At 40.6% G+C, this 25,635-nt stretch overlaps 1 protein-coding gene across 1 annotated transcript in view; it reads left to right on the top strand.

The window, feature by feature from the left end:
• Positions 1–18,739, top strand: part of LOC140253283 (mucin-5B) — a 40,011-nt gene extending 21,272 nt beyond the window's left edge. The window contains exons 22-47 of the mRNA XM_072338796.1: positions 601–780; positions 1,175–1,411; positions 2,306–2,462; positions 2,674–2,802; positions 3,227–3,311; positions 3,535–3,572; positions 4,326–4,481; positions 5,526–5,618; positions 6,340–6,581; positions 6,898–7,075; positions 7,321–7,571; positions 7,963–8,146; positions 8,658–8,850; positions 9,710–9,888; positions 10,414–10,483; positions 10,617–10,738; positions 11,102–11,133; positions 11,578–11,755; positions 12,435–12,539; positions 13,346–13,386; positions 13,949–14,071; positions 14,975–15,070; positions 16,287–16,415; positions 17,283–17,322; positions 17,922–18,045; positions 18,565–18,739. Coding sequence (XP_072194897.1) covers positions 601–780; positions 1,175–1,411; positions 2,306–2,462; positions 2,674–2,802; positions 3,227–3,311; positions 3,535–3,572; positions 4,326–4,481; positions 5,526–5,618; positions 6,340–6,581; positions 6,898–7,075; positions 7,321–7,571; positions 7,963–8,146; positions 8,658–8,850; positions 9,710–9,888; positions 10,414–10,483; positions 10,617–10,738; positions 11,102–11,133; positions 11,578–11,755; positions 12,435–12,539; positions 13,346–13,386; positions 13,949–14,071; positions 14,975–15,070; positions 16,287–16,415; positions 17,283–17,322; positions 17,922–18,045; positions 18,565–18,739 — 3,537 coding nt within the window. The remainder of the gene's footprint in view (positions 1–600; positions 781–1,174; positions 1,412–2,305; positions 2,463–2,673; positions 2,803–3,226; positions 3,312–3,534; positions 3,573–4,325; positions 4,482–5,525; positions 5,619–6,339; positions 6,582–6,897; positions 7,076–7,320; positions 7,572–7,962; positions 8,147–8,657; positions 8,851–9,709; positions 9,889–10,413; positions 10,484–10,616; positions 10,739–11,101; positions 11,134–11,577; positions 11,756–12,434; positions 12,540–13,345; positions 13,387–13,948; positions 14,072–14,974; positions 15,071–16,286; positions 16,416–17,282; positions 17,323–17,921; positions 18,046–18,564) is intronic.
• Positions 18,740–25,635: the final 6,896 nt, after the last annotated feature.

The raw sequence follows: 25,635 nt of genomic DNA, 5'->3' as shown, positions 1-25,635 counted from the left end.
AGGTAGTTGGTGTTACCAGGGCTGGATACTTCTGCAGGGAATGGGGCAGGTTCAGAGGTCAATAACACCCCACATACATATGTGTGTATGTGTGCATCTGTGATATTAGTGGTGCATGGAAGGAAAAAAACTTTAGAGGACCACGTTGTATATTTCTGTGTCATGGTTTGTGCACAGGGCAGATGTCAACCACAGAGGGAAGAGTTTCTTCCTTCCAGTTCAGCTTTAGCATTTCCCCAGAGTGAACACAAAAGAACAAAGAAACTTATCCCAGAGTGGGGGGTGAGGGTAGGGTGAAACAAAGTGGCGTGACAAGGAGTGTTCTGGCATGCCCAATTACCCATGCACTCAGGAGCTGTTCTGCCAGTGGAATAGATTTCATCTAGAATGAGGACAATTTATGTGACCATGAAGTAAGACTTGTCATGCATGGGCAGATGTTTCCCATTGAACTCGGTGGGTCTTGTCTTTAGCTCACGTGTCCTGGGACAGGCCAAGATGTACTGCAAGAACTACAGAAAAATGAGATGAAGGACAAAAGACAGAATACCAGAGCTGTTATTCTATTTTGTTTTCTTCCATGCAATATGTTCCTTTTAGAGCAGTGAAATCAGGCTTTTGGAAGGAAGAATTCAGGAGATAGCCACTGATCCAGGAGCTGAGAAGAATTATAAGGTGGATCTCAGAGGAGGTTATATTGTGATTGAAACAACTCAAGGGATGAGCTTCATGTGGGACCAGAAGACAACAGTTGTTGTTCATGTGACACCATCTTTCCAAGTAGGTGCAGTACAGACTGAGTTACAATTTCAAACTCAAAGTCAGACACCCAGAACTGAAACCACAGTTTGAAGTTCAGGGCTTGGAGAAGTGCTCAGTCCCATGGGCAAGAAGCAGCAAGTAGGCTGTGCTTTGTGTTTTGTATCATTGTCCAGTTGGTATGGAATGCTCCAAAATACTGGGAGCTAGAAGTAAAGCGAGATACTTTGAGTACTGGTGGGCTAAAAGAGTGATCATGTCACTTCCAGTACAGCTTTCTCTAAAACATATTTTGATGGCTGTTTAGAAATTCACAGCTATTTTTCCTTGGCTTGTTCTGTAGTTTATTTCTGTCAAGGAGTGGGCTGTACTTAAAATAACCAAGCCACTTACTGTGCCTACACAAATTACTCAGGGAAAAGTCTGCGGCCTTTGTGGGGACTTCGATGGCCGCTCAAGGAATGACTTCACAACCAGAGGGCAGTCTGTGGAGATGAGCATCCAGGAGTTTGGAAACAGCTGGAAAATAACAAGTACCTGCTCCAATATCAACATGACGGACTTGTGTGCTGATCAGCCTTTCAAATCTGCCTTGGGACAGAAGCACTGCAGCATCATTAAGAGTAGTGTCTTTGAAGCATGCCACAGTAAGGTAATCCTGTTCTCCCATCATCAGTACTTTCACACTAGGCATTAGTTGCTATTACACAGCACATTTGCGCACAAAATGTTACTATTAAAGGCTATTACTTGACATCCTTGAGAACAGGGTCTACCTCTCTCAAAACCTTTCCTTACTGTGGTGGCAGCTAAATTCTGCTGTTTGGCACTGGGGAAACAGTGGTGCCTGTTTTGGTAACCAAGGACAAAGAGGATAATAGTTGGCTACCAGACGTAAAAAGCTGGGTATCAGTTTGTAACATCTAGAGATAACAGCATGGGGCTGTTTTTATGAGTATCCTTGGGAAAGTTTATTCAAATTACCAAAGGAAAGAAGTTATTTTGTTTATTTTAGATGCATCAAATTAATTTAAACTGAAACAGAGTTGCGAATTCTTAATGAGAAATGCCTATGAGAGGCTTCAGTGCAGTTTAATAAGTCACTTAAGTAGTGAAGTTGGCCTAATTTCCTTGGTTATCTCATGCTGACACAGATTAAAGCACAAGGAATATGAAATGCAGTGGAAATATAATTTCATTTTATACTCCATCCCTACCCATCAATTAGAAAGCACAGGCACTACATAACTGTGGTAACCCAAAGCCAGGTAGTTTAACTCTGCAGACATTATGCTTGGAAAGACACTTGATTGTAAATGCCAGTACACAAATAAGAAAGAGAAGACTTAAAATCCACATCTACCAGACAGGTGAAAATAGAAAAGTACCTCCTGTAAAATATCATAGCTGTGTCATGACAAGCCCAGACTGTCACAGAAAGTTCTGCTGAAGAAACTGCCAGGGATGGCAGAAATTCAGAGCCCTTTCATTAAAATGTAGAGCAAGAGGTACAGCTGTGATAACAGACCTGTTGGTATTTTGATAGGTGAATCCAATACCATATTATGAATCTTGTGTTTCTGACTTCTGTGGCTGTGACAGTGTGGGAGACTGTGAGTGCTTTTGTACCTCGGTGGCTGCTTATGCAAGAAGCTGCAACACAGCTGGTGTCTGTATCAACTGGAGAACACCAGCCATCTGCCGTAAGTATGGCACTGGAAATGCACACAGTAAAGAGGTGCTCCATGTGCTTCGGCACATGGGGGAGAAGGAAGAGCAGAATTCCAGTATCTCAACATGTGTGTAACTTAATAGGATCTTGTTTGCAAGAATTAGTAAATAAATCCTTCCCAGTGTCTGAGACTTGAAGGTTGTTTTTTGTTTGTTTGTTTGTTTGTTTTCCCTCTGTCCCAGCTGTGTTCTGTGATTACTACAATCCACCTGACAAACATGAGTGGTTCTATAAACCCTGTGGAGCACCTTGTCTAAAGACCTGCAGGAACCCACAAGGAAAATGTGGAAACATACTGTACAGCTTAGAAGGTAATTCTTCCTTGACGTTGATGCAGTTTGTTGTAGATTTGTCTGATTTTAAATGCCTTAAGCAGCAAGACTGCTGTCTTACCTTGGAGGAATATCTCATTTGCCCTAGAAACTCACTGACCATGCCTCGCGTGAGGCTAATTTTCTGTGCAATAGTAACATTTGCAGCAGAAATTGCATGCTACTTTTAAACTGGGCAGAGATACAAGGATACTGAGTCTAAATTCGTAAAGAATAATCATCTGTTGACAGAGTTCATTAACACTTTCAGAAGAGGACATGGAAAAAGGGAAAATGAAGAACATTTAAACAGGATCATATTCATACTGGGATAAAATCTGCATCTGATAGAGGTGCTTATGTGATTGCCTTGAATCTACGTAAAGCAGACTAAATAATGTTTTGTTTACTTTATACTTTCCAGGCTGTTACCCAGAGTGTAGCCCTGACAAGCCATATTTTGATGAGGAGAGGAGGGAGTGTGTCTCCCTCCCTGACTGCACTTCATGGTAGGTCATTTGATGGTAAGGGAGATACAATAGCACTGGAGAGCTATGCACTGTATGGTTTATGTTCACAGGAAATCGTGGCAGCAACAATCATTAAAACCTGAAGGATACAGCTTCTTTGTAGAAATAGATACTGTCTGCAGACAGATACCATTTCACACACATTTTCCCATACTGATTCAAGTCAATAAAACAAGTCTTCTCTCCTCCTCTTTATCTTTAGCGATCCTGAAGAGAAGTTGTGTACTGAAGACTCCAAAGGTAATATTTGACCCCCTTTCATTGAGTGATAATGAGACTGGAACACCCAACATCACATGTTGATAAATCTTCTAGAGGTGCTGTTTTCTGTCCTCTAACTACATAAGAAGCCAAGACAGTTAGCTTAAGAGCAGCCTTATGTGCTTCAGGGAAACTTGTGTTTAGGAGTTCATTTCCCACATATAGCAGAAGCCACACCCTCAAAATGCAGGATGACTCAGTCAACAACACTTCTTCAATTTTGCTCATTTTTTTTACAGTAATACAAATGAATCTCTTTGTGTTTCCTGAATATACATTCTCAAAAAACTGCAGCACTTCTTATATACTTAAAAGTTGTTTATTGCTGCACATTCCTCACTAGTGGTAATTGAAGTGCCAGGGTCACAACAGTCATCAAAGCAGCAGTCCCAGCCTTATTCCTTGCCAAAAGGGAATATCCCTGTGCTCTAGACTGGACAAGGTCAGTGCTAGTTCTGATACTTTCACCAGCCAATAAGCCAACTCCAAGAAGAACCAGCAACAAAAAAATACCAACTCATTAAAAAAAATAATAATAATAAAAAAAAATAAAAAAAAAAAAAGAGGTAGACTCCCAGTGCAACTTCTCAAGTAGAATCTGATAAATGTTTTTCAGGCAGGTAATTCACTTTTGCTTATATGAATGGTAAATCCAGAGTTTGATTTTCTTCTCATTTATATTATGAGGCAGTGTTCTCTGGCACCATGGTATTTACTCTTTTATTGCCTCAGATTGCCTTTGTTGCTACAATGGGAAGACCTACGCATTAAATGAAACTATTTATAGCCAGACCAAGGGGACTAAGTGTGGTAATGCTTTCTGTGGCCCTAACGGAATGATCATTAAGACATTCATCCCATGCAGTACACCATCTGCACCAGCAAAAGGTACTAACAAATCTTTAATGTTGTGTAATTTTTTAAATCCTTATGGTCGGTGTAAAGATGACAGCATAGAGAGATTTAGCTGTTTCTCAGCATGGCTTTTCCAGTATCTTTTGGCCTTTTGCAATTGACACTCTGCTGTTGTTCTCAAAATTTCACAGTTCTACACCTTGTTTTTCTCTTTCTCATCACCTAATATTTCACACTATTGATCTTACTGTACTGTTTGCTGCATTGGATTAAGTCAGTCTCAAATGACTCATTGGAACAAGAAGATAAAGCTAGGGCAAAGGGGACAGAATAAACAGAAAATAGAAAGAAAAACATCAAAAGAAAAGATGAAGCTGTTCCATGACTATAGCAACAAATAAATAAATAAATAAATAAAATCAGTGATTAAAAGAAAATATGCTTTGATAGCAAATTGTACAAAACATGGCAATCAAAACTAACAGACAGCTTCTCTATTCACGTGAGTGGATGAACTGAAGACTTGACGGTACGCTTATTTGTTTCCTGTTTACTACATTTGGTAACACCTGGAATAAAACATATAATGCTGTAATAGCTAGGAAAGGAAAGGCTATTTGAAGCAGAGCAGAGTGGCCTCATTAAATGTCAAAATGACCCATCTGTATTTAAATCAACAGATTCTTTACAACTAGCCTTTACAGAACAAAATGGTGTGCCACTGGAAGTCACCTCTCCAAAGTCAGGTGAAGTCCAATGGGATTAGAAAGTTAAGAAGACCTCAGTTGGGAATAAAATAAGAGACGATAGAAGTGAGGCTTACTCTCTTCTGTATAAAAATACCTGATGCATACACCTGGAGGAGTGTGTACATTACACTAGTAGCATACAGCGTGTGTGTATGGGGGCCATTAGAATATAGGGAATGTTTTTTGTGTGAACCTGTACAGGATGTGGTGAAGGTGTAATAATGACTTTTTTCCTCTTCTTGTAAATGTAGAGACTGTGATAGATGTCATCAGTCTTGAATATAGAGTAGCAGAAGCTTTGGATATTAATTGGTTTCATTTCCTGCAGAACAACATTTGCAACTTGTAACATCCAAACCACCGTTATCAACAGCAGCCACTCCTTGTTTCTGCACTGACAATGGACAATTGATACAAATGGGTGAGAAACCAAGCAATTTACTTTTTCTGCACCACTGATGTGGGAAGATGTACTGTTAGATAAATGTGCTCCAGCAAGTGATGATTCAGACTGCTGCAATTACACGTTACTAGAAGTTGTTACATCAATGAACTGTAACAAACACCCCCAGAACTGCTTTTCACCCGCACCCCGTAACATAGTCCTGCTTTGGATACCCCTAGTGTAAGAAAGCTTATAAGGTTACGTTAACTCTAATGTACTCCAGCACAACCCCTGAATCCCATAACCTGAACACAGGTTTGTAATCCACATTCTTACTTCAAAGTTACACGAGAAAAGGCTCCTCTTCTTCATCTCTTAGTAGCTCCTGTACATGTATATCCTGGTCTTTGTGAAGACCAGATGCACTCAGTGATACACTCAGCATTCTCTCCTTTTGGAGCATATTCAATTCCCACCAGTGTACTTACTGATGAGCTGAAGAAATGCAGATTTGTCACCCATGGCTCTCCCTGAGCCTTTTCCATTTTGGATGAATTGAGACCTGATTCAGCCATTAGATCCAAGGATCAGCAGGCAGACACATTGATTGTGGCTATCAGGTGCAGGCAGACCCAGTTACTTCCATGCAGGGCTGAGTATGTGTCTGAACTTAATGCATAGACTTCGAGAGTTCACAGCAAACGTCTATCAGTTTCAGGGGCAGTTCAGGGCTAACTGTTCGGTTTGGGCCTTACAGGAGAAAACGTTTCTCTGCCAATGAATGTATCAGGTCATTGTGCTTACTCCATTTGCAACGCATCGTGCCAGATTGAATTAATCTGGGCAGAGTGTAAAGTTGTTCATACGGAGGCCCTTGAGACCTGTGAACCAAACTCTGAAGCCTGTCCACCAACAGCTGCTCCCAATGCAACAAGCCTCATTCCTGCTACCATACTGGCTCCTGTGAGCGACTGTCTTGGGCTCATTCCTCCTAGAAAGGTGAGAGACTTGAAAGAAGATATGATTTTTTAGCTAGAGCATTGTAGGTAAGCAGAGTTACCTGAGCTGAAACCACATCAGGCCATGTCACACCTGCAGAAGCAGTCAAGACCTTATTCCTGAGACATGCACAAAATGTTGTAGAACAGAAGATATCAATGCTGCATTGATTGCTATTTACTTCATATTTTCTGGCTTGCGGAGAGTAGGTAGTAAGTAATGCCATACCAGATAAGGATTTGAGTGGAGGGTGGTTGACATAAGCGATTGTTACATTACTTTGCTATGGTCCGTCTCTTTTTCAATCTGTCAATAGTTTAATGAATCATGGAACTTTGGAAACTGCCAGATTGCCACGTGCCTGGGAGAAGAAAATAATATTAAACTGTCCAGCATCATTTGCCCTCCTCAGCAGCTGAAACTCTGTGTCAATGGTTTCCCATTCACGAAACACCATGATGAAACTGGTTGCTGTGAAGTCTTTGAGTGCCAGTGTAAGTACTGTGGCAAGTGAATTTGTGGAATTTTTGTTATGAATCTATGTGGCCAACATCTGTACTATTGATTCAGTAGGGTGGAATGGAGCAGAATTCCCACCTAAAACTAAGAGCAGATAAAAATGTGCTTGCTAAGCTAGCTTTTCTTTACCAAACTAGTCTTTTCAGATCTCACTGAAAAAGATTAAAAAAATTAAAACCAGCTTGAAGTTGAGAAACTAAGCTTGAAGTGTGTCTTCCAGGTATTTGCAGTGGGTGGGGAAATGAACATTATGTGACTTTTGATGGAACATATTATCACTTCAAAGAAAACTGCACGTATGTCCTCGTGGAGTTAATTCAGCCCAGCTCTCAAAAGTTCTGGATTCACATAGACAACTACTACTGTGGTGCCATCGATGGAGCAATCTGTTCAATGTCCCTACTCATTTTTCACTCCAATTCTCTTGTTATTCTGACACAAGCGAAGGAACATGGAAAAGAAACAAACTTGGTAAAGTATTTTGTAAAAATGAGCTCTCATTGCATGACTGTAGCTACATTACTGCCAAATACCTTGTCATGTCAAAGGATGAAGCTTGAGAAAAATAGAACTGTAAGATACGCAGTTACGTTGCTTCCTTGCTCTTTCTTTTTCTCCCTGTCAGCAAAACTTTGTATATTCCAAAAGCTTGAAACTGTCACAGAATGTATTGTGTTTTTCTTCCTGACACCTATTCAGGTGTAAATTACAGCATATTAAAAAGTTATAATCAGGAACTGCCTAAATGAGTGCCTTTTCCAGATTTCATTTTGTGCACCTGAGAGCTGAGAAGTAGCAGTTCTGAGTTACATGAACTGTGTACATTATTGAACAGAAGTTTTTATTGAACTCTTCTTTTTAGGTTTTGTTTAATGATAAGAAAGTTGTTCCAGACATTTCCAAGAATGGTATCAGGATAACCAGCTCTGGCCTTTACGTTATAGTTGAAATACCTGAATTGGAAGTTTATATCTCTTACAGTCGACTTGCATTTTACATAAAACTCCCTTTTGGAAAGTATTACAACAATACCATGGGACTGTGTGGTGAGTGTGCTCATCAGCTGACAGTAAAGAATGCAGTAAATTTTCCTCCTTCTTTCTCTTGTCCCCTTGTAAACATCTCTAAATTCTTGCAACTCCAATCATTGCTATGTTATACAAATCTTAACAATTTGTCTCTTTTTGATAGGAAGACACTATCAGAAGACAATGTTTTGAGTCAATTCCTTCCACTCTGTACATTTGCTGGAGACATGCTCTTTCTAAGCATGTCTTCTTACTTTTGATCATACCTACTTATTATGGAGGGTCTTGAGCTAGTCAGAGCCATCTCAGTTGCTTTAGCCATTCAGAGGAATGCACTAGGCAACACCTTGGCTCTGGTTTTCATGACAAATTATTTCCTCTAGCTTTCTCCTACAAAGCACTTGTAAGCCCATGTGTGTCATTACTTTCTCATAAGAACTTCCCTCCAGGTATTGCTGTTTTATGTAAAAACAGCTTTATCAGTATCAAACAGCCTTAAACTGTCACTTTGCTTCTATTCTGCAACCAGGTACGTGCACCAACCAGAAGTCTGATGATGCTAGGAAGAGGAATGGTGAGGTCATTGAGTCCTTCAAAGAGATGGCATTGGATTGGAAAGTCCCGGTTTCTAACAACAGATACTGTAATCCAGGCATCCCAGAAACAGCTAAGATTGAACATTATCAGCACTGTGAGCCTTCTGAGCTGTGTAAAATCATCTGGTAAGATAAATCTCAAGGAGGCCAAATAATAAGCTCACAAGATATTTTTGTGCTTAAATATATGATTTGGGTGAGTGGCTTATAGGACACGGTGAAAATGCGAGTTCTAGCATACCTTGCAAAACTGAGCAGTGAACTGATGTGTGAATGTTTCCAAGTTTGGCAGGTGTTTCTCAGCTGCAGCAGTATCAGAACTCCCTTAACTGTGTGCTGCTTGGCACTCCCTCTACCTGTGGTTTCTTGATAAGTTTAGCAGAAACTGGCAATTGCTCAGCATCTATCTGAATACTCTGGATGAAAAGGAATACAGTCAGAATACAGCAGGCAAATGTGTACGACTGTTTTTAAAATAACATTGTCTAAAACAAGATTGCCAACCATGCTGACGTTACAATGTCAGTGTATAGAATTACAGTCATGAGTGGCTCAGAAGACTCTTCTTTGCATATGTCATTCCAATGTAAAATTGCTTTGTTTCAATCATTGTAAGGAATGGGAGGTAAAGCTCATTCTTAAGTAAACCATAGAATCGTTACGGTTGGAAAAGGTCTCTAAGAACATCAGATCCAACCATCCACCTACCACCAATACTGCTCACTGGGCCACGTCCCTCACTGCCATGTCTCCACTGTTGCTGAACTCCTCCAGGGATGATGACTCCACCACCACCCCAGGCAGTCCATGCCAGCACCCCACCACTCATGTGGGTATATTGCCAATCACAGCAACTTGTCTTTGTATTTTTGCCTTGATGCTTCCTCTGAATGGGGATCGATTCAGCTGGGAGTTGAAATCTAACCCAAGCAGAACAAGGATGTAAAATGCTACATCTGTTTTCCCGTTTCCTTCCTTTGCAAAGGAACCTGACTGAGTGCCACCACGTGGTCCCCCCGCAGCCCTACTATGAGGCGTGTGTGGCCAGCAGGTGCTCACAGCAGCACCCCAGCACTGAGTGCCAGAGCGTGCAGACATATGCAGCCTTGTGTGGGCTCCATGGGGTTTGTGTGGACTGGAGGGGGCAGACGAGTGGGCAGTGCGGTAAGTCTAGCAAAGGCCTGCTGCAGAAGTGGCTCTGATCAGCTCTTTCCTAACATACACAACCATTTCTATTCCTCTGCATCAATATTTCCTTAGCTGCTGAGAACATGAAAAAAAAAAAAAATAAAAATTGAACAAATTAAAGAGGGGGGGAAAAAAAATTGTTGTGATCTAGAAATGGTGCAAAACAAGTGGGAAGCAGGTCCATGGGATATCCTGAGAAGCTTGCGGAGGGATGGGTTGGGACATTTCTCATTTTTCTCCTCTTTGTGTTAGCTACAACCTCATCACTAGATGGCAATGCACAGCTTCCCTTCTCACTGCCTGCTCAGGGGCTTTTGGTTCTGGATAAGCAGCACTGGAACTGCTGCAAGCACTTGGGGAATGTATGAAGCCCCACTTGCTGAAGACGCAGGGACACCTTGCTGGGCAGGAGCTTGGGCTATGTTGGCTGCTTGTCTATCATGCACTGAAGGCTACAAGTGGTCCTGGACTTTCTAAGCCCTGTGTTGTGATGCTCTACAGAGGCCACCTGTGCTCGGGATCAGGTCTACAAGCCATGTGGGGAAGCAAAAAGAAGCACTTGCTTCAGCAGGTGAGTGATTTCCATAACCTGAGAAGTGCTGAGGAAGGCTCAAAGATAACATTCTTTTGGGTTTTAGGTGTCTGCTTGTCCCTGTGCACATTTCTGCCTCTCGCTCATTTCTGTTCATATTCTAATTGTGCAGAGATGTCATTATGGACACCCTCCCCTCCCATAACAACACACCAGTGTTTGTTGAGGGATGTTACTGCCCTGATGGGAATATTCTGCTGAATGAACATGATGGCACCTGTGTTTCTGTCTGCGGTAAGAAATAATATAAAAATTGGGATGAGGCAAGATGATAAGACCCTATGGAGAAGTGCACATAAGGGAAATGTTCTGGGTACAGGGGAAATGAGGGAGGCCTTCATACAGACCCTTTCTAGGTGGGCTGGAAATGCTTCTGATTGATAGTTTCCTCCTACTTTTACACACAAAGTAAAACTTTTGTAAGATCAAAGATAGGGATATTCAAGATGTTTTGGCTACATAACCTGTGAATTTGCACACTTAATCTTTCTCTTTGTATCCATTTCTCAATTTTCAAGAGCCTCCTATTCCTGTCCTGCTGCTTCTGTTTTTTAACCCAGTCCAGTTATCACTAACGAATTCTGATTTATTTTGTAGGTTGCACTGCACAAGATGGATCAGTGAAACGGGTAAGGAAAAAGAAAATGCTAACTTTATACTAGCTGGGTGTTGTGACCTACTGTAAAATTAACTTCATGAGTTTCTTCTTTTAATTCTAAGCTTAAATACCAGTGAACTGTAATGACAGTGGGGAAGAAAAGAGCAGATTTTGTTAACTCTAGAACTTTCTTAATTACTAAAATCTATTAATTACTAAAATATGGAAAAAGAATTAGCAGTTTGTGGGAATCACTTTTCTAGTAGAAGTACCACATTTCCCTTCTGGTAACACATAAACCTACAAAGGAAAGTGGCAGAGAGCATTTTTTCTTCTCTTCCTCTGGAATCTGAACTCCAATTATCCTACATATGGAATAGAGCAATCCAGACCTGTGCATCACAGCAGGGAGACATTCATTAATTTAATGCTTTCAGCTTTTCTCTTCTAAGGACTACTTCTATTGTTTTCACAGCCCAGAGAGGCTTGGGAGCATGACTGTCAGTACTGTACTTGTGATGAAGAGACCTTGAATATCTCTTGCTTCCCCCGCCCTTGTGCTAAATCCCCGCCTATCGACTGCACTAAAGAGGGCTTTGTACGCAAAATAAAACCGCGTCTGGATGATCCATGCTGCACAGAAACAGTCTGTGGTACGTCAGTGATTCATGTGCCATCATGTATGTCATCAAGTAGCATCATTTGCCTCATGCTGACCCAACAGCTAGCAGATTCAAATAAGCATACTGGAGAAGTCATTTATTCTTGCCATCAAAAGAGACCTCCTCTAGTTCCACTTGTATTCTAAACTAGTGCTATACCTCCTCCTCATAGTCTACTCAGGCCCTGGACATTTATTCCTAACATCCATAGGAGGCTGCAGGACAAGGGATCCTGGCAGAATTGGGATGATTTCCTCTTCCTCATTCCTTTATACTCCCAAACAAAGATCCACCGAGCTCCTTCGGATGTCCTGTGGGCACTGCTCAGAGCAGGGTGCTCTGCCTTGCATTTCCCTACTTTTACATCTCTGACCCTCAACCACTACCTCTTCATTTTTTCCATTCTAACTCATTCGCGTTTAGTCCAACACTTTTCTCTGTCGTTTTCATTTTTCTCTGAGATGAGCACATATATTTTGTTAGAGATTACATCCAGTGGGGGAACAGAAGGAGAAGCGTGAGCTAGAACTATATGCTGATGAAAGAGCTTTACAGCAGGTCAAACTTCAAGAAAATTACTCTGAACAAATCCCAACCTTGAAAGATGTTTGCAAGTAAAACTACTGGACAGGATTATCTGGCTTACCTTATCTCCATTTGTTCATTGCAGAATGTGATATAAAAACCTGCATTATCAACAAAACAGCATGCGACTTAGGTTTCCAGCCAGTGGTAGCTATATCTGAGAATGGTTGTTGTCCTATCTTCTCCTGTAGTAAGTACCATGTTTCCCTATGATGTTCGTTTGAAATTTTTCACTGAGAGGGCATTGAGGCCCAGGCCCAGGCTGCCCAGAGAAGCTGTGGACGCCCCATCCCCGGAGGCACTTGTGGCCAGGCTGATCTAGTGATCAGCAGCCCTGCCCACAGCAGGGTGATCTTTGAGGTCCCTTCTAACACAGGCCATTCTAGGACTCTATGATTTTTAATTCCTTGAACTACTTCAGTTTTTCTAAGTGAGTCACAGTCACAAGAAGTAGCCTCTCTCCTTCCCTCCCTGATACATTTGGTAGAGCAAGAATAAGTGCTGTAAGTTCTCCGTAGATAATATTCAGTGAAATATCAGTATGTGATTTATCAAATATTCAATTTGTATTACAGTCAACCTATCCAGAAGTACGGCTGCCAAATCTTGTGTCTGCAATTGCATACCTCACCCAGCTTCCCATTTACATAGCAATCAGCAAGGTGGCTAACAACAAAGAAAAGCTCAGCTAATTTCAAGTATGGGTAAAACTATGTGAAGCAAATTAGTTTTGCCAAATGGAAAATACCAGGAAATAGAATTACCACAAACTTTGTGTATAATATTTGAGCAGATGTTACATGTGGGCTTCAGAATGAGAGTTAGCAATGTGTACTAGCTATGTTTTTCCTTCCATTGTGCAGGCTATTGAGACTTAGCAAATAAATTCAGTTCTACTCTCTGCCTTCTCTAAAACACCAAGAATTCTGAGCTGAGTGCTATAACTAACTGATTATATCATTCCTAGCACACCCTTTTCATTTTCTTTTCTTACAGTACCAAAAGGTGTTTGTGTTTCTGAAGGAGTTGAATTTAAGGTAGGTCTTCTTCCAGACACTTCTTTCTATGGGTTGATGCAGCCTGAATCAGAATTTTATGAACTTGTTATTGTCAACAACCACATAAGAAACAAGACTAAAGTGCTCCATAACTGTTCCCTGCCAGTAACCTCAAGTGTCACTGGAAATATTAATAAATGGGTGATCCTGGAGACCAGTAGCTTCTTTAGTAAAAGATACAATTAAAGATTAGATTTTAGAGTGTAAAAGTCAGAATGGTGACAGAACACAAACTTAAAAGCTCTTTAGATGCTGTATGACCAATAACTAGATCAAGTTGAGGAAGAAATGAAGTGTGGAGTTTATAACGTAACAACTCACGCAATATGTTCAGTGCACGTGGGTGTGTCAACCTCATGTGAAATTTGTGATATCGACAGCGTCAGTTTCACAATTAAAGATTTGATCCCAGGAAGTTCTGCCAAAAATAAATATTGAGTATAATCATTAGTTTTCAATAGTCCAGGGGACAGATGTTTCTACACAGCCACTGATTTCTTGCCATTACCTGTTTTCTCTCTGATTTACTTTATCTTTTCAGCCTGGGGCAGTGGTGCCAAAAGGCTCTTGTGAAGATTGTGTGTGCACAGATGAGCAGGATGCTGTGATGCAAACCAACCGCATCAAGTGCGTCCCAGTGAAATGCCAAACCACCTGCCAGCAGGTCAGTGCTGAACACAGCAACCCCAACAATGGCTGTTGAGAGGGTACTGTAAAGCCAGGGCAGTACAAGTGTGGTCTTGCTGAAGGATGGCAGGACATAATCTTCTGTTCAATTTTTGTAAAGTCCTTTTTACAGTGCTGGCCATTTTTGCAGAAATTACCCTTGCAGGGATTCCCTGGAGATGAATGACTGCAAAGCTACTAAGGAGAAGTCTTACTGCTGAAAGATGATGTTTATGCCATTCTGTTGGTGTTGTTTTTAGCTCAAAAATTAAGATCACTGAGAAACCTCGTGGCTGTTGATGTGTTTCCAGACACTACTCAGTACTCATGAGTTGAGAGTCTGAACAAAAACTGCTCAATCTATTTCTGAACATAAGCAAAGAATGGCTCCTCTTTCTCAACCAGATAAGGCTAGACTCTCTACCCATTTAAAAATAAAAAATAAGAAAATGGATAAAACCATTATCCTTTATCTTGAAGCCAGCCATACCCATGAAAAGACCAATGGATACTTAAAGCACAGGGAAGGAAATAGCTGATGCATGATCTTCGTGTGTTTGATAGTGACGGCTCTGGTGAATAATCAGATCAGATAAAGCACTGGTGGTAGACTTTGCAAATACACTTACAATGAATTAATTTATTTGCTCTAACTTGTGTGTTAGCAAAAAGAAGAGTAGCTGAAAGCAGGGTCTACATGGTAAGTAAGGTGCCCCAGAGGTCACTACTAAACATGGGAAAGAAACTGCCAGCTTTAGTTGTCAGGCTTTAAGTGATTCCAACAGTGTTCTAAAGGAAAACAGAGGTGGGCTCATTTTCCCTACTATTGTCAGCGTGGCTTTGATCCAAAGCTGTTTCCTGAACCAGGTAACACAGCTAAATTGTGACCTTATTCCCACAGGGTTTCCGCTATGTAGAAAAGGAGGGTCAGTGCTGCAGCCAGTGTCAGCAAGTGGCTTGTGTGGCAAACTTCCCATTTGGCAATGTGACCATTGAGGTGAGGGCTGACTTGCTTTGCATGCCAAGCTGAATTGACTTCAATGCTTTTTGAAGTAGTGTCATACATTTTGAGGCTGGGAAGACCTTTAGGAGATTAGAAAATATCTGTTTTTCCAAAGTAAATGTCAAAGTTTATATGGCTGCTCTCTTTGCTGTGTGCATCTTGCAGACACTGCTATCATGAAAATAATTTTTCTCTGTCAGGAAAGGAAATCATGTCACTCCCTCTTCCTGGCACGCAGCGGAGAGAAGGAATTTGTAGGGGGTGGTGGCATTGTGTAATACTGCTTTTGCACAGATAAGTGAGATGGCTTCACATTATATTGCTCCAGTACTGGAAGCGGAGTCATTATCTTGCCCTGAAGATACAAGGCTAAATAGTTTGTGCGAGCCATGTAACTGTACTAATGCTTGTTACAAATTTGCTGGGGCAGAAACTGAAAGTCTCATAGCTGCTGTAGTGCATGTAGTGCACCTCACTAATGCACCCAAGTAATACACTAGGTCTTTTCAGCTTAGTGTTGCATAGATGTGAGCTGAGCCTCAGGCTGGCTGTTTGCTTTTATTACCTCCTGCTATTGCTGTGAACAGTTAATGACGATGTCTCACCCAGTGTCTGTTTTATGTGATATTTCTCCTCTGTTAGCTCTTGAGCTCTGCATCTCTTCTGTGTCATCCTTCCTATCCTTGAAAATTTATGTTGCAATTGGATTCTCTTGTGCTAATACAGAATTGTTATGCTTCTGCTTAAAAGGTGGTTACCATGAGGAGGTTTTGCTTTTATCTATTAATCTCTATTACGAAGATTATTTTCCTCTTTCAAACTATCTGCTTTTCTTCTATCTGTTAACAAAAAAAAAAAAAAAAAAAAAAAAAAAAAAAAAAAAAAAAAAAAAGCTGAAATACTGTAGAATTACTTATTTTATTTTACCTATATTACCAGATATATATTGTGGTGTCTCTTAGCATTTCTGTCCATACCTGTATATTTATTCTGCTACCAGCTTGTGCTTCCTTCCATGTAGGTGACCAGAAAAGGATTTTGTGGAGGCTGGTAGTGAGTGAGCTTGGTAGATGGGAAATAAACACCTCAGCACTATCAGATTGATTTGGACATCCCAGCCCTTCTACCAGGGGCTGCATTACTATTGCATTATTCTGTTTGTGCTGTCATATTATGTTATGATCTAATTATTCTTCCTGTTGTTTTTCAGGTTGGAAAGAGTTATAAAGCACCATATGATAACTGTACTCAGTACACATGCACTGAATCAGGGGGCCAGTTCTCCTTGACTAGTACAGTTAAGGTCTGCCTACCATTTGAGGAATCAAATTGTGTCCCAGTAAGTATTTCAGAACTGAAAAGAAAGCCTCCTGAAATGAGCTGTGCCATCGCTCTGGGAGAATTCTTTACTCTTTCTACACTTTTTCTTGACCATTTTGAGTCGATCATCCTATTTGAAGGAAATATGTTTTTCCAACTCTCAATGGACTGTCCTGGGAAGCATAACAAAAGTAACTGTGAGTAGTACACACACTTCTTGTGGAGTAAAGCACTAACCAACTGGAAAGAGAAGAGTAGCGGGGCAATGACAAAGCAGGATTTTTCATCAATTAGGAAACACCAGAGTTACAAAATGAAAGTGAAAAAATGATAACTTATCATGGAACCTTGGGGGAACTGATGAACATTTTCTTCTGCTATGTGTTGCACTGTTAAGCAAAGAAATAGTAGATGAATGAGCAGTAAGGATCATTCGTGACGTGGCTGTCAGATCAGTGAAACCACTGATCAAAGTGAAATCAGTAACTTTCAGACAGGTTTTGACAGGCACTGAATTGAATTACCTTTGGAGTAGGTTTTTTGTAAGTCAGGCTGTTTGATTTCAGGAGCAGGTTTCATTCTTTGGCTTCAAATTTGCCTCTTTTGCACTGGCTTCAACAGAACCTAGGTAAAGTCAGGCACATGTTGCGGAACATCCCACGTGGCTTGTGAGTAGATTTAAAGAAAAGTTACTCCCTGATGGATTTTTTAAAACCTGTTCTGCATAAAAAAGGTACACAATACACAGATGGGTCCGATGAGGAGTTGGTGTGTTGGTTACAGATGAGGGCATGTTTTTGAACTCTCCTTGTTTCTACCAGCTGCTTAACAATATGTGCAAACTAGACTTGAGTATCTGAACTTCTCTGGTTTGCTTTCAATACAGGGGACTGTTGATGTGACTTCAGATGGCTGCTGTAAGACATGTGAGTATGTTAAATCACCAATTCCCTACTCAAATATGGCTAGGTTCTCCACTGCTTGTAGCCTTTCTGCACTCACTGACAGCTTGCACTTTCCATAGAATGGAAGGCTGTTCTTTTATCAGCAGAGCTCTTTTGTAACTGATAGTTGAGGCTCAAAGTTTACTTTGTTCTTGCAATGAAGACACCACAGCATCCACCCTAAAACTGGAGGTTGTCATAGAATCATAAATGTTAACAAGCACCACTTATAAGCAATTATAATACAAACTATCTAGCTAACAGAACACTTCATGTCTCCCTCTCATCTTCGTTCAGCAGCACCTTACATGAACTTCATCTTAAGTCTTTACTTGAGCCAGTCCCCAGAGAAGTGTCAAGACAAATTGGGCATTGCTTTGCTGAATTGGTGCCTCCTTGTATTCTCTTTGTTTTTTCTTGTGTTGAGTTTTAGTTTTGTGTCTATATTGCATGTTTTGTTATGTATTGCTTTTAAACTACAAGACGTTTTAGAAGAACAATCTGCTTCCCAGCAGATGCCTTTCCAAATTTCTTTTACTTCACCATCTGAAGAAGTCTAAAAACAACGTTCTCCCCAACAGGTATCGACCTGCCACATAAATGCAAACGCAGTGTGAAGGAGCAGCACATTGTTCACAAGCACTGCAAGTCTGCAGCTCCAGTCCCAGTGCCCTTCTGCGAAGGGACATGTAGTACCTATTCTGTGTAAGTAGGAAACCTTTTTCTGTGTCTGGTCTTCCTGGCTTCTTGTTTAAAGAAATCTCCTGGTTGGGAAACTGGGTGTGCAGAGCAGCAGCTGTTAGCAACGTGACAAAATGTCCCTGTTGCGATAGGAGTGACCTTATCTTAGTCACGAAAATAGGCCCCTCTGAGAAAAGACTATTTAATTTATTAATTTCCTGTTCTTACTCATTTTTTTTTCACAGCTCTGGGGTTTTTTTCTCTTCTTTGGTCTCCTCTGCATGAATTGTTCATTTCTATGTTGCCACAATGGGCTTAAGTCCCAAATCCCCCAAGTTTTGGGTGATTTCCTCACTGATTTCAGAGGATCTGACCCTGCATGGCTAGTAGCATCTGGGGAAAGCTTGTTATGAATATTCAGAACAACAGATAGTAAATGTTGTTCCTTTACTCATTAGAAGTACCTCTGTTCAGAGTGGCAAATACAGACTGGTTTAGGAAGAAAACAACTGGTGTACTGATGCGCAAATATCATTTCTTTAGGTATTCCTTTGAGAACAATGAAATGGAACATAAATGCATTTGCTGCCATGAAAAAAAGAGCCATATAGAGAAGGTGGAACTGGTTTGCTCTGAGCATAAGACACTCAAATTCACATATGTGCATGTGGATGAATGTGGATGTGTGGAAACCAAATGTCCAAAGAGGAGAACGTGAGCATAAACTAAAGGAGGCATTTCAGCTCCCGTTTCATGCTTCTCTAGCAAGTGGGTAGTTTAGAAAACAGCTGTGAGTAACCTTCAAGTGACTACACTTCTCTCCTGCGCCTTTTCTTTCTGGTATTATATGCAATTATGGAAATAAGCTAAAGATTTTACTCTAAATGCTTGTAGAATAAACTGCATTTCAAAGAGAACTTGTTCTCTTGTTTCAGTGATGCTGCTGAAGGGCCTAGGGGGCTAATGGCTTTAATCCCACAGTGCTGTATAAACCAAGGTTATCACCAGGCACTCCAGAGAAAGCTCATGATTTTCAAAAGTCCTGCCTGAAGAAAGTGGACATTACAAAATCATGATGAGATGCTTCAATTGATTTCTCTTAGAAGGGAAACAGCAATCACTTCTACAGGGGTGGTTCAGTTGGAGATGCAGGTCTCAGCACAGGGGCACATTGGTGATCTGCTCCCCAGTGCTCCTGGGCCTACTTCAGCAACAAAATCAAGGTCAGTGGAGGAAAGCAATGCACCTTTTAACTTCTACACAGCAAGCACTACATCAGGAGTGTAAAAACACACTCTAAGTGTACACTACATTATTAATATATTCACATCCTCTCACTGTTTTTTTTTTTTACATTATTGGCCAACACCAAACTTCAACCTGTGTGTCTGGTGTGAAAGGCTGATGTTCTGATCCACTGCTCCTTGCACGACTATGACTTACGTTAAAAGCAATTTACTCTCAGCACGTTTTATGAGACAGGGTGTAGGTAACAGTACTTTATCTGGACAGGGGTCAAAATAACTCAGCAATATCTTCAGAGCATGCAGGTTGGGCAGACATTTTTGCTGCTTGAGCAATTTGGGCTTTTTGTGACCTGAAAGAGGACTAAGGACTGGGACTCAAAAGCACACTGACCTGCAACCTGCTGAGCAGGGGTTTGGGTGTTGTTTTGGAGGGCACAGTTTTGAACTGACACAGCAGCTAGAAAGTGCACTTTTAGTTTTCCATTTTAAAATGCTGCAGCTAGTGAGGTCCAAGTAATTTCTTATTTAATTTTTTTTTTTTTTTTTTTTTTTTTTCATAATTAACCATTGTAGTTGATGTCAGGTTAATTTCAAGCATGCTGTCTCAGTATGGTGTAACCGATCTTAAAACTACTGGAAACCTTGACTTTGAATAGGCATAGGAATTGAATGGTATAATTTTTTTCTTCATCCCTATGCCATAGGTCCATGCTTATTTGATCATCACAGAGATGAACAAAGCAGCCTACGATATGTTTCTGTGGAATTAAGCACAGCTGGTTTTAACTAGTAACTAGTTAACCAGTTCTCTATCCCCTTTCTGGAATGATGTGTCTCCTTCTGACAATGGTGTATTAGAAGCCTTAGGGAAGGCACCAATTTTGCAGCACTGGGTATTTTAAGAGCTGCTGTAGTCAGACAAAACAGCTGAAGTCAGAGGAGGCCTATTTCATCTTTTGTCTTTATTTTGTTTCCTTAAAAACAGTGAAAGAGAGTCTCGGTGTTCCTAACAATAGCAGCGGGAACAGTTGATTGCAATGGGAATAATATAGTGCAGTTTTCTCTGGTAAACATCAGCAAAAAAAATCAGCACGTTGTTTGTGCTGGTAACAAACTGCAACTTAATCTTCCGTTCCCAGCTTCTGCTGTAGTCAATGGACCAGTTTGAGTATAAATGATAGAAATCCTCAAATAATTCAGATAAACATCAGTGCAATGCAACTCCCTTGGAAGGCATGTGTTGCACTTGCTGGCAACTGAGGCTCATGTATAAACTGCACGTTAGCGCAGATAGTGTTCTTACTGATAAAAATCAAGCACAGGCCTGCTTTTGCAATGCAAAGAACAGCAGCAAGGAAGAAGAACATTCCTTTCCTTCCTCCTTCCCTTTCCCTGAGGGGGAAGAAATCATTCTTGAGTGGTTTTGTCACCAGACGACTAAACAGACATGTAAGTATTCAGATACAAACTCATTTAAACTCTGGAAACCAATCATTCTCAATAGGACTACTCAGCTAGAATACTATTAGAAACCCTTTTCCTTTCTGCTTTATCTTCAGATGGGAGAAGGGCATAAAACACAAATTAATCTTAGTTACACCTAGAAGTCTATTCTCCTGTGTGTTTTACTAGTACTGAGACTTTATCCAGAAATTGGGAATGCCATTGGTTGAAAGGCTTACCTTCCTGTTCATTTTTTTGATGTGCATTTTGCTTTTTAGGTAAGTGAAAGGCAGGTAAATGAAATTATTTTAGCTTAGAGCTGGAACAGCTTATTCCCATTTGCAGTGTACTTTCAAATGGAGGAACACATGAAACCCTTCTCCTTCCAAACTAACCCTGATACTTCACTTACTCACTGAATCTGGCATCTACGTGGCCTGTGCTGTACTGTATACAGCTCCAGTGGCCAGACAGTCAAGTGAACTCTTTGATCTTTTGTTTGCAGATGTAGAGTCCTAGTTGGATAAGATGTAGGCAGTGAGGTAAAGTCACCTGAATAAAAACTTTCAGGTTCCTCAGCTCAGAGACAGTCAGTGGGCCAAACACCTTCCCTCACCCCACATACATGAAGACACAAGAACAAAAATCAGCCTGAAAGCCCACTTGGCCTGTGGGGTACAACCAGAGTTGACCAAGATATGACCATAGCCAGCTCTCCCAGAAAAATCTGTGCAGCTATTTCTCATATGTGCATGCTCAACCACTCATCTGTAGCCTCAGAAAACCTCTTCCAGCTAGTGACCAGTCTGCAAGTCAAACATTTCCCCAGCATAATGCAAGAAAAATCAATGGCATTGCTCCAAGTACTGTTTCTTCTGTTCTGTGTGGACTCTTTGCATTGGCATCCACTTTACTAGGGTAGCCCCAGGAGAACCACCCTTCAGATGAGCCAGTCAAGCCAGGGCTCAACTGGCTTTAGCTTGTAGCTGTTCTTTTCTTATTATGAGAGGATGGTACTGCTCCCATTTGTTGAGCAGTTCTGAGAAAAAAATACCAGGAAATATACTGTCCCATATTACTAAAATAAATATTTGCCAGAGATACTGCCTTGTGTCAGCTGTCCAAAGACACATTATCATGTCACTGATGTGAACTGAGACATTACAATGTGAACTCTGATTTGCCTGTTGGGTAGGTGGCTTGGAAAACTTAATTCCCATTTTCACATGGTTTAGTTTAGCTGATTTTTTATTTGGGTTTAGTTAACAGTTGTTGGAGCTTGCAAAGAGGACAAGAGAACTAATGGTCTGCTCTGAGTACTTATTTGAGTAGAGGCACGGTTCTTTCACATACTTTTCCATTGAGTGAATCCCCTGCCTGCAGAATCAGACCACTAGTTTTATCTACACTGTGCTGTATCGATATCAATCCATAATGGTATCTGTAATCTTGAGTTGAAAACAAAGACCATGAACTGTACATGCCCTCTAATACAGAAGGGATTGTTTAAAAGAATGCTGCAACTGTTTTCTTTCAGTGCAACAGCTTAACAATTAGAATGAGAAATTTGTAATGTAAATGTGAACTAAGTATGACTTAGGAAAGTAACCTGGTTAGTAACAAACTAAATAAGAAAGTGGCGTGGCAAACTCAGTGGATCACCTTGCAAGTACAGGGAAGACCAAGCATTGGGAGAGCATTGTGTCTGACTCTTCTACCAATCCATCTGTGGGCCCAAGTACATGTTCTTGGCCTTGTTTTTATTTTCTTTCTGATCCCAGATAAGGATGAAGATAGGGACCTCTTTTATGCAACTGTCACAATTCAGTTCATAAAACTTTTTGCACTGGTATATAACATTTCATTTGTGAGTCTGAAGGTGCCACACTTGCTTCTGTCAGGCATCCCAAACATGGCCCACAAGAAAGAAGTGTGACAATTTTCCAAAGCCAACAAAGTAAAGGTATCACTTGTGAAAATCTTTCTGGTTTTTACACTTCAAAAGATCTGATTATACAATATCTTCAAGGAACAATGGGTTTAAAGTATCAGTTTACTCTGTACAAGGCCATTCTCACATCAGTTTAATTCTTTGACAACACCAGTTCCTCTCTTAGTAAAGCAACACCCTCAGATGTATGCCCGGCAAATTGGCTCTGTGTCAAAAGTAGACCAATGTTAGAGCTGGAAGCTGCGAAGTTTTAGTTTCTTATGGACTTTATGTTTCTCTAGCTATGAAGACAAACTTTTCATCTCTAGGATAGTTTAATTCATACTGGCTTTAATTAATCAATTAATTTCCTTTTTATTCTTTTTTTTTTTTTTAATTAAGGGAATTTGTTTGGTGGTACCCTGTCAATCTAGGTTGAGTGTTCTGTTTATAGAGAGCCCCACTTCACCCAAACTTTACCTTTGCTTTCTGTGAAGTTTTAAAAATAATCTCCTTGTTGGGAAGGAAATTATTTAACTGTGATCCTCCCGAGGAATCTAACCGGTGAAGACCCCCACAGATACAACTGGCTAGTAGTAAGACAAAGTAGCTAGACCATAGTTCATCTCATCTACCTTCAGGCAAAATAAATATGCATTTAAACTGAGACCTGAGGCACTGTAAACTTTCAGTGTAGTTACTGATAATTAATATGCTCTTCATCTATGAGTTTAGCTGTCTCCTGGAAGTGCTGTCACCTAACTCTTGACTTCACAGGCAGTCTAAGATAAGTATAGCTCTACACTGTCTAAATCTTCAAAAGCAATGTAAGAAGCTGATTAATAGACACATCAATATATACATTTCTATTGAGAAGCACCTCAGAAATTAACCTCAAATTCTTACAGCTCTGTGTCCTACCCTGAACATCACAACCATCCTCAGGTCTTTTAGTGAAAGATTCTTTCACCCATATGTGCAACAAGAATGATATTCTCAGGAACAATATCATCATATTCAGTACATTCTTTGGGGTGGGCTTCATCTCATTTACCTTTAACGTTTGTAGTGGTCAGGCAAATTTTTTTTGTGCGTGTTTTATTTTAATGTAGTTTGTTGTAATTGTCCTTATCCTCACACACGCTACAGAGTGAGACATTTTGAACAACCTCAGTGTCTCTTAGCACCACTTCTGCAAGTCAAAAGGGGATTACAGGGATCTTGTTGCCATTTCCATGTGTTTTATATGTCAGTTAATTTGGCTTGAATTTCCAAAGATCACTGAGGAAGTGTTCAAGCTCTGAAATGTCTCTTTTTCTGTGTCACCATCTCTCCCTATGCTGCTGTTCAAAGGCAGTCATGAGGCAAGTCCCTTGCCACTCCTTTACAGCTTCTTGTCCTCATTCCTTTGTGTATCCAGCCATTTTTTGTATTGATCAATCCATTTCCTGCTATACCATAAAATTCTGGCTTAAAACCAGAGTTTAATCTGACCCTCGGGGAGCATTGTTCTACAAACAAAAGGCTACTGCAGTGCCATGTAGCCATGCCAGCAAATCATTGCTCTATGCTACCACTTAATTGAGTGGAATTGGCTTTTCCCTTAGATTTGTTTCTCTTTACTTCCCCAAGTGCTCCAACTTAATTCTAGATCTCTAAGTTCCACTTCTTATTTTCTTTTTTTTTTTTTTTTTTTTTTTTTAATGTTCTCCAGCTTTCTAACATATAGCCATTTTCAGCCTAGGCATGGAAAAGATTTTCTCTGAATGTGGTATAAGTCGTAAACTCATCTTTCTTTACTGCTACCCAGGAAAGTTCTCAGGAATTGCCACATTCATCGTGCCCTTCCTACATGAACAGACTTGGGAGACCCTTCAAAGAATTGCTATAGTCTGCCACACTCACTCTATTTGATGAAGTGCACATCCAGAGGCCACTTAATGAGAACCAGGTCAGCCCTGTCGCATCCCCGTAGGTGTTCTTTTCCAGTGCCAGGTGAACATGATTGGACACCTGCGCACTTCCAGCAACAAGTAGTTAATTCGGTGGCATTTTCTAATCTGTGCTGTTCTGCTCACACTGTATTATAATAAAGATCCTTTAAGCCTTCCTAAAATGAAAAGCAGTTTCAGGCACATTCTCACCCTACATCCACACTTGCATAATTGGATAATTAGGTATTCAATTACTGGTCATACAAAGATTTCTGGCAGAAACAGGAGCTATGCCTATTAGTTCACCTTTCCCTCCTTCAAGACCAATGAGTGGAAAAACATCTGAGAAAAAAAAATAAAAAAAAATATTTTCCCAGCAGTCTCATATTTTGCTTTCAGAGCAGCGCATAACAAGAATGCTCAACTTCCCTGTTGTTTTTATTATTAACGAATGAATTAAGTGGCTTGCAATTGATTTTTCACTTCAGAGTAAGACTCGGTGAAAGTATTTCCTTTGCTTCCCAGACATGAGTATCATAGGGTCATATAACAACATCCCAAGTTGGAAGGGACCCTCAAGGAGCTTTGAGTCTAACTGCTGGCTCCACAAAGGACCATGGGAAATACAAACTCTAAGTCTGAGAGCAGCATCCAAATGCTCCTTGAACTCCAGCAGCTTGTGGCCATGCCATACACTGCCCCAGGGAGCCTGTTCCACGCCACTGGTTCACTGATGGTTCACATTTTTCTAACCCCCCTGACCCTTTCCTGTGGCAGCTCCATGCTGTTCCCTTGGGCCCTGTCACTGTCACTAGAACAGAGATCAGTGCTAATGCCACATAGATCAACCTGGTGGATATCATGGCACTCGACAACAAAACTGTTCTACAAAAATCCTAAAGAAATAAGTCATTATTTTGTTTGATGAACACATGCATCACTGTGAAAGAGACTTGGAGTTCCACAGTGTGCTTGTATCTCTGAATCACTTTAAATTTTCAATTCAATATGAATTGAAGAATAGGAACAATATGTATCTAAATTGAATATCTTTGGGCTG

The sequence above is a fragment of the Excalfactoria chinensis genome, chromosome 5 (genome assembly GCF_039878825.1).
Source record: "Excalfactoria chinensis isolate bCotChi1 chromosome 5, bCotChi1.hap2, whole genome shotgun sequence".
Lineage (NCBI taxonomy): Eukaryota > Metazoa > Chordata > Aves > Galliformes > Phasianidae > Excalfactoria > Excalfactoria chinensis.
The sequence above is the reverse complement of the archived record's forward strand: the minus strand, read 5'-3'. Positions and strand labels throughout refer to the sequence as shown.